At 37.0% G+C, this 9,192-nt stretch overlaps 2 protein-coding genes and 1 non-coding gene across 3 annotated transcripts; 2 read left to right on the forward strand and 1 right to left on the reverse strand.

The window, feature by feature from the left end:
• Positions 1–1,180: 1,180 nt before the first annotated feature.
• LOC107461550 (protein FAR1-RELATED SEQUENCE 1) lies at positions 1,181–3,500 on the forward strand. The gene is given in 4 exon segments (XM_016080070.3): positions 1,181–1,349; positions 1,967–2,126; positions 2,129–2,336; positions 2,883–3,500. Coding segments are annotated over 4 exon segments (564 nt in total). The 5' UTR covers positions 1,181–1,348; the 3' UTR covers positions 3,078–3,500.
• Positions 3,501–3,661: 161 nt separating this feature from the next.
• TRNAT-UGU (transfer RNA threonine (anticodon UGU)) lies at positions 3,662–3,733 on the forward strand. Its single transcript has one exon. It is a non-coding gene; the product is annotated as a tRNA-Thr (tRNA).
• Positions 3,734–3,841: 108 nt separating this feature from the next.
• LOC107461544 (serine/threonine-protein kinase-like protein ACR4) lies at positions 3,842–7,444 on the reverse strand. The gene has a single exon (XM_016080065.3). It carries the CDS (start codon positions 6,872–6,874, stop codon positions 4,100–4,102), a length of 2,775 nt encoding a protein of 924 aa, XP_015935551.1. The 5' UTR covers positions 6,875–7,444; the 3' UTR covers positions 3,842–4,099.
• Positions 7,445–9,192: the final 1,748 nt, after the last annotated feature.

Consider the following 9,192-nt stretch of genomic DNA (forward strand, 5'->3'; position numbering starts at 1 on the left):
CATCTCCTTAGAGCCTCCTTTTGAAACTGACTCATCTCTAGCTCCTCCACCCTGTCCTCCTGGTTCCCTTCATTGGAATCACTCTCTGAAGAATCTCCATCCTCGCTGGAATCCTCAGAATCGAAGTCTGGTACAGCACTTCCATGCATGACCAGGTCGGCGTAAATCCTAGTCCTTCCGTCGGCTCCAACCAAAGCGGTCTTCTCCACCATCCAATCCTCCTCTCTAGCTGTCTTTGCTGTCTCCCCTCCGTATTCACCTTCATCGTTTCATAATTTCTTCTTGCTCCGATGGAGCTGGTCCGCTTCCTCAATATTACCCGGTATGTATGAAGTTTTCCTTTTAAGTTGTCTTTTTTAGAAATTTATTAAAGATCGGATTTGTCTGTTTGGTTTGTCTGGAGTAGCGTCCAAAAGAAAAAAAAAAAATAAAGAAGCAGGTTAAAATTTATTGCCTAAACAAATGACTAGATATATAACTGGAGGTGAATAGGGCATTTTTTTGGGTTAACAGAGGGTCACAGGCCCAATAGTTGTATTTAATATTGCAGTTCCAAAGTGAAGAGCCCAAAGACACTGGTGGCCCAATAGAAATGTCTACCGTAGAAAAATATCCCACCTAGGCCACAACATAAGCCCAATTCACTGGTAAGATTATTGTGATGGTCCAACATTCCAATTGTCTGACCCAAAAAACATTGCAATTGTAAAAGCCTCTAAAGAAGAGGACCAAGTCAAATGGATTGGACAAAAAGTTAAAAACAATTGACCAAAACTTAAAATAAAAACTTAAAAAGACTCGGATAAATAATTAAACAAGTTTTGTACCAAAAAAAAAAATTAAACAAGTAAATGACAAAAAATTTGAAAAGTAAATGGTTAGAAAAGTGTAAATATAAATATTATACAACAAAATTAACTACTAAATTGTTTATTTATATGTGTTGTTTAATGTATATTTTATATTTTATATTAATAATTAATTTTAATATATACTAATAGCAACGAAAATATCACCATAGACCAATAATAATAATCTAAAAAATATCATAAAATTTAAGAATTTCTTTTTTTGGTGAAAATAAAATTTAAAATTTAACAAAGGGAAAAGTTGACTTTTATTTTTGGCATAGCAAGAAACGTAGCCAATGGGGTGATGACATGTGAGGTGCGCTTGAACCTCCATGCGCCTTTCCATACCGAATCCCTCTCCTCCCTTCTGTTCCGTTCTGAATCTTCTCTCTCTCTGCAACTGCACGGAACACATGCGCGCGCTCACACACAGAGCATAATTCTCACAATCAAGGACGCTTCCTACGACAATCGAATTCGCGTCGTTCTCAGTTTTCAGTAAGCTTAACTCCATTTCCATTTTTCCCTCTTTCAGCTCCTTCAACTCAATTGAACAATTCGATTCTTCAATTTTAGGGTTTTCCTCTTTCTTCTGGTTCGTTAAATAACTGTCTTCCTAGTTCATTTGGCTTTGAATTACAAGCGATGTAGCATGCACCCTTACTTTCCATCTCATCATAGAGTTCTTTTGGGAATGAGCTAAATAGCTGAAACCTGGATCCTTGTTTCTTTTTTGTGTTGAATTGCAGTATGTACATCTATGAATTTGTGATCGATATACTTTTCTCATTTGAGTTTTATGCAATTAATGAGTCGTTTGACTTAAGCTGAGAGTTTTGGATTCCGTTTGAACTTGTGGTTACTGGTTAGTGGTATTTTTTGCTGAACGAGTAATGATTATTTTTTAATTACTATTTAATTATTATTAACGCAATGGCCTAACTTGTGTTTAGTGATATTGGGCTTTGCTTGATTGTGGCCTGAGCTGAGAATATGTTAGAACCCCTTTGCATGAACTACATTGTTTTGAGGACAATACTATTTTCTGGTACAAAGCTTCATTAATGGCTGTTTTGCATGAACTACAACTTATAACATATTTGTTTGTGCTGCAGTGGAGCTCGGGATTGATGGCTCCATTAATGGTGAGACAATAGCACATGCTACCATAGGAGAAGTTAGCAGTAGCTTTGTTGATGAAGATAAAATTGCTAGCTGTTCCTTTGATCCAGCTTACAAACAAGATCAAGATGGTAATATAACACAAGATTCTTCCTTGTTTGCAACAAAGAGGGTTACAGAATGCCCGATAAGCGTGAAAAAATTGTAAGGCAAAGGGCAGAGACAAGGGTTGGTTGCAGGGCAATGATTTTGGTGAGGAAAGTTAGTTCCGGTAAATGGGTTGTCACAAAGTTTGTAAAGGAGCACACACACCCTTTGACACCTGGAAAAGGCAGAAGGGATTGCATTTATGAACAATATCCGGTGAGTTAATGTTCTTCTTTTACTGAAATATGTATATGATAATATGTGAGTTCTTAGTCTATGCCTGATAGAAAGATTGCAACTGGAACAGTGCTATCAACTATCTATGCAACCCTCACAAGAGTTTGAATTCAGCAGCTAATACTAATGAAGTTCCCATCTTATGCCTTTACAGAATTGACCCAAAATTACTTTTGAGTGAACGTTCCCAAATACAAGATTGATTCTTTCTGAAGTACTTCATGTTTTCAGAGTGAAAATATAGTTTTACAAAGATGCAAAAATTAAGAATATATATACTCACCTTATCCCTGAATTATTAAGATGTTCCAGAGTCATAGTCATATTTGTAGTACTATTAGTAATAAGCTAAACTTGTCTTTTATTAAAAAGAAAAAGGAAAAAGGCTCTGATCTATGCATTTGTTTTTCTCCGTTAAACCATGTCCTATGAAGAAACTTAAGTGATCTTTTGAATAATCTCTGATACTCGTATTTGGTTTTTCTCCACTTACTTACCTCTGTTTTTTTCTTTTGCAATTTTCAGAATGAACATGATAAAATTCGAGAACTATCTCAGCAATTGGCTATAGAGAAAAAACGGTGTGCAGCTTATAAAAGGCAACTTGAATTGTTATTTGAACACATTGAGGAGCATAATAATAGTCTTTCAAAGAAAATACAGCACATAGTAGGCAATGTGAAGGAGATTGAAGCTGAAGAACAACAGCGTCATAGATAGGTTCAACTATTAATTTCTAGTATTTGAGGTATTTCACCGGATGAAACACAATCAATGACCAGTGTTGAAGGTGCTACTAGGAAAAATCATGCAAGAAGTATATTTGCTGACCAAGGCATATGCTCCATTTAGCATTAGGTTCATTTGGTAGATTAGTTTTTCAAGTTCAATGGAATTCATTGGACAACTTTATATGGTGTGATACTTAAGTTGGTAGAAGAAACCAGTTCAGTCAATGTACAGGTCCTTTTGAGTCCATTCTTGTGTAGTTGTTCTAACAATATTATGACCCATAACAGGCATTCAAATGCCTTGATAGAATTTACTCCATTGTTGATTTTGTAAATTTTGATTCAAGCCTACCTTCTTTGTATAGCATTTAAATAATAAGCTTATTCTGTACAGAATGCCCTGACCAAATATCCATGGTTTCTTTTGTAGCCAAGCCTTCATCAAGTGGGTTTCGTTACCTACTTCGGGTCTTATTATTTCTGTCTTCTCAGCATTTTCTCGTGTTTGATTTGTGTGGTTCCTCAGTATTAATTTTATTTATATATTAAATAATCCAAAAGCTAAGCAAAACTGCCCCTATAGCTCAGTGGTAGAGCGTCAGTCTTGTAAACTGAAGGTCCGTAGTTCGATCCTGCGTGGGGGCATTTTTTTTATATTTTCATTATTCAAGCATGCAGAGATTGTCAACCTGCATTTAAGGCAACCTCAATTTTATCAATTGTTTTTCATAGAAGAAATGAAATGACGCCAAAAATGTTAAATTGTCATTCATTAAACACGGATGACAACCTTTACAATAAATAAATTATGATGATAGTTGCATTAACACGATAGTACTAGTCTACTACTACATCCCAACTATAGTTGCATGAAAAGAAAATGATATCCCTACTAAAATTCTGAACCACAACTATCCATAAATAGAAAAAAAATGTCAATACTCAAGTTAAGAGTTGCATTCATATCATGAAAACTCAACTAAAAACACAAAAGTTCCCATGTTATCAACGTTAGAAGTTATGCTGCAAGAACAACTTTTCTTGGGGAGAAGCAGGACCAATCTCTTCCTCAAGACTCTTCAAAACATCACCACCACTTCCAACATTGTTATTACCAATGTTTATGATCTTCCCTTCACAAACATTACCGTTATTATTCTTCACATCAACCTCAGCCTCTGAGCTTGATGACTTTATCCTCTGAGAAGAAGTCACACTTGGAAATGTTATCCATGAAGGTGCTCTAAACTCATACCTCTGATCCTCGTTCTCTCCAACATCGATTTCTGACCTGTTTGAAGACCTCTGAGATGATTTCATGTGCAATCTGCTACTTCCCAAAACCACCTCAGTTGGCAAAATTGGTTGTTCAGTACAAGGGCTACCCATTAACCTTGCAAGAGAATGCTCCAAAGTTGTTGTTATTTTGTCCATTGAAGGCCTATCCCTCCCTCTCATTCTCACACTCTTGCAAGCCACAATGGCAACCTTCTTCAAGGCTGCAAGATCAGGAGGAGGTTTCAGAACCGGGTCAAGGATTGCAGCAATATCCCCTGATTTGATTAGAGGCTTTGCCCATTGAACTATGTTCCCTTCATCATACTGCATGTCAATGGCTTTTCTACCACTTAGGAGTTCCAAAAGTAGGACACCGAAGCTGTAGACATCTGATTTTGTTGTGAGATAATGAAGCCTATAGTACTCGGGATCAAGATAGCCGAGTGTTCCGGCAGGTAGCTCAGCAAGTGGGGTGCTGCTATCTGCAGGGCCAAGTAATGATAAACCAAAATCAGCCACTCTTGCATTGTGTTCTTCATCAATGAGAATGTTTGAAGACTTGATGTCCCTATGAATCACAGGAGGGCAAGCATAGCCATGGAGATACTCTATTCCTCGTGCTGCTTGGACTGCAATTGTTACCCTTCTGATCCAATCAAGCTGTTCTTTTAACTCCTTGTTTTGGCCATGGAGGTGTTGGTGCAAAGAACCATGAGCCATAAACTCATAAACAAGAATTATCTCTCCTCCTTCTTCACAATATCCTAGGAGACTGAGCAAATGTGCATGGTTCAACCTTGAGAGCAAGTCAAGTTCTGTTTGTAGCTCATTGGAACTCTTCTGTGACCTTATGGCTCTTTTGACAGCAACAACTGTTCCATCTTTCAGAACACCCTTGAACACACATGAAAAGCTTCCCTTCCCCACTATATATTCTTCTTTGAATCCACTAGTTGCCCTTTCAAGTTCTTCATAGTTAAACTTCTTAGCCTTCCGAATCTCCGGACGAGTCTTACTATTCTCCTTTTGAAGTGAAGAAGAACTCACATTATGTTTCTTCACCTTTGATGACCTTGTTGCTGAACACTGACAATCTCTAAGCTTGTACCTAACATACAAAACTGCAGTTGTAGATAGAACACTAACCATGAAAATTGCGAAAGCTATCTCCGCAACAACAACCGGCACCTGGAGAGACCAGAATCTTTCATCTTTGCTACTCCTGGTGGGAGGAGAACTGAGAGAAGAAGGGGAGCAATTGGAGAAGCACTGAGGTGAGACACAAGCAGAGCAGTTATATTCACATATCCTATCAGATGTCAAATTGCAAGGACTTGTCTGATACATTTCATAAGGACAAGCACCACTGCAAGGAACACAAAAGTGAGCATTTGATGAATTGCAAACACCCTTATCCTTATGCTGCTCCATTTCATAGGAACCTGGAGGACATGAATTGGAATTGCACTTCCCTGGCAACACAGCTGGCTTTGGAAGAGAGTTAGAGAATCCAACACCCCAACAAAGAATCTGATTAGATTTCTCAGCAAGATTTGCACAATTGAAATAGTCACCAGCAACAATATCAGTTATTTTAGTCCCACTTGGCGGTGTTCCTTGGCCATCGGTATAACCCCAGCAAATGACTCCAAGATCATTGGTCTTAATGCCGCAGGCATGGAACCTTCCTCCTACTATAGAGATCATGGACTCATTTGGAGGCAATAAAACATTACCTAGGCCTTGTCCTGCATCTGCATGTATCGATGTGATTTTCGCCATTTTCACAGGCATTTCGTCCAAGCTCCTTCCCCAACAAACAGTCCTAGAATTCACCCCTTCTAGGATTCCACACACATGATTCCCACCAGCAGCAAGCTTCCGGAATCTCTTGCCCCGAGGAACCGCAAGAATTGCTAGATTATTAGCATCATGATGAGTCCAACAGAATGCAGTCCTGTTTTGAGAAAACAAGCCACAGTTGAAACCAGAGCCAGCTGAGATTGATTGAATCATTCCATCAAACACATAGGTACGGCTCATGTTGAAGCCCCAACAATCAACAATTGAATTTTTCCTTTCCGTTTTCCCCCAAATCAACGGTTTCCTCAATCCACAAAGATGGTTATCCCCAGCACTGATTTCTAGGTACTGAGCTCCTTTAACCAAACGTTGTGGCACATAAAGTTTTTTTGTAATAAAAGGATTTCTACCCCAACAATAAGGTTGCTTAGAACTCATTAGAATCCCACACACAAAGCCATCGCCACCAGTTAGACCAAGGAACTGAAATTGAGCTGGTGTTTCATGAATTATGGCTGAGTTTGTTCCATTACAGGTCACAGTATGAGACCCATCTGGTTTCAGTCCACAAAAAACATGTTTGTCACCATAGGAGGCTGCCATAGAAGACATGGAGCCAAAGCTTGAAACTTGCAACCATAGGCATGCCAAAACCACAAACTCAAGAAGAAATCCAATGAAGAATTGTGATGAAGAGAACCCCATGAAACCCAGACACTAGTTATCTTATACAGAAAATAAAGGTGGAATCTTTTTGCACTAATATAAATAGCTATTGACTGCACAGCAAGAAACCCAGCTGAAATAGCACTTGGGAAGAACACCATTACCCCATGAATATTTTTCCACAATTCTAATGGATAACTAGCAGTGCAATATGGTTTTTAAGATCATAATATTTCTGGTGGCCAAAGAAGACATGCAGGAGCTTTGTTAGATGGATCTCCTGTCCATATTTTTTTTTTTTCAATGATTGGAAACGAAAATTCAATGCTTGTTTGATGGTTTGATTAGAGAGTTAGACCTAACAAGAACAAAAGCCATGGTGCATTTACCTTGTTGTAGAAGGTGACAGAAACTCTTACTCAAAACAGCATTACTATTTTGATGTATGGATTTGATGATGATATAGAGCTTTGAAGTGTGAACTGTTTGAAAATTTTCAAAAAGAAAGAATCAAGAGAGAGAAATATGAATTGTTGAAGGTGTCAGCAAGGTAGTGGTGTTGTTACAGTGCAAGCTAGAACAGAAAGAGAGAGAGAGAGAGGAAATAAAAAAGGAGAAGGAGGAGTTAAAGGTAAGCATTAAATGAGACAGAACTGCTAGTTCTGAAAATAGGGGAAGTTTAGGTGAAAGCATTAAATGAGAAACTTATTGCATTTTCATCCATTTAGTTTTGCCTTTGATTATTATTACTGCTGACTTCACTTTTATACTTTCATGCACAACATAAGAGTATGCAAATACACAAACGCACATTAAATATAGTTAAAGAGCATCAAATGCAAAGTCCTCATCCAATTGATTTGTTTGTATTTGCACCTGGGTTGGTGTGTACTGTGAAGTCAACTAAGATTTGTAATACAGTAACAACATGCACCATTAGTATGAAGAGAACTTGCTACTCTATTAGTAACTGTTTTTCAACACAAACTTTCTATATAAATCCAATGCAGTCAATAAATAAATAAACAAATTAGGAGTGTGTTGAGGGTTGGTTAATAACTTACTAATAAGATTATAGGAAATAGAAAAGTGGCTTCTAGGTTCTTCTCTTCAATGGTCAATGCTCAGTCCTAAGCCTAGTCCCTAGTGACTGGTGAGTAGTGAGATATGGTACTTAAACCTTGTGACTTTCACGTGTTAATCCCCAATATCACGTGCACCTTTGTCACCTATTAATTATAACCACAAAGAAAGTAACAAATATCATTATATGACTAATTGTTTTGGGCCTCTATAATAAACATGAATTAAAATAGTCCCCCCTATACCCTACCCTTTCTGCCTAGAGCCCACAAACCTATTACTTTCAAGGTCAAGAACAATGCAAGTTGAATAATTGATTATGATGCCACAGAGGCACAGGCACACACAAATATGATGATTGATGACTCTAGCTTGTTAAAGAAGAATGACCTACTTCTAAATGTATAAGGATAGAAAGTTTCATGATCAATGTAATCATTTATGTGAATTTTTATGTAAAATGTTAATGCAAAAGAAAGAATTAAATTGAACCAACATAAGTTACTTTATCAGCCAAACAAAATCCAAATGAAAGCAAAGCTAGGATAGGTGTTGCCACAAGAGTTGACATAAATTCAATGATAAATAATCAGATCATCAAAGAAAATGTCTTAAATCTTACTTCACATTATATCACTTCTAAATAGAGTAATAGACTGAATTTATATGATCAGATGAAGGTGTAATTATGGTTCATATGTACCTAGTCACCTAAAAGGAATCTTATTCTTCCATTTCTACTCATTAATTAATCTCTTTAAATCATTGATACACTGAATGCTGCAATGAAATTCAATAAACAAAATGATTGGACTTCTTAAGTGGTTCATCCAATTGGAAGCATCTAAAAGAAGCATAGTTGTATCAAGGAATCCATGAAAATGATCGATGCATTCTATTATAACAACTTGCAACTTCTGAAATTTGCAGCTCCATTGAACCAATACACCAAGAAGTACTTAGCTGATGTTGAGCTGCCAATAAAACAACATAGTGACTTGATAAATGGAGTATCAATTGCATCTGAATTATAGATGCTGCATAGAGTTGATGAAACACATATCAAAGGACAGTAATCTTTGGCCAAGTTCAAGTTTAAAGAAGATTTGGCCAGTCCATTATGATAATCAATTAGTCCAGAACTTGGATTCCATAAAAAGGCATTTGTTTCTTGTGTAAAACACTCTCTCAAACTATACCAAAAAAAAAGAACACTCTCTCAAAACAAGATGATCTTCTATAAACATTTCAACTTAAATGATTTATCATCTAAT

Source organism: Arachis duranensis, chromosome 8 (genome assembly GCF_000817695.3).
Source record: "Arachis duranensis cultivar V14167 chromosome 8, aradu.V14167.gnm2.J7QH, whole genome shotgun sequence".
Classification (NCBI taxonomy): Eukaryota; Viridiplantae; Streptophyta; class Magnoliopsida; order Fabales; family Fabaceae; genus Arachis; species Arachis duranensis.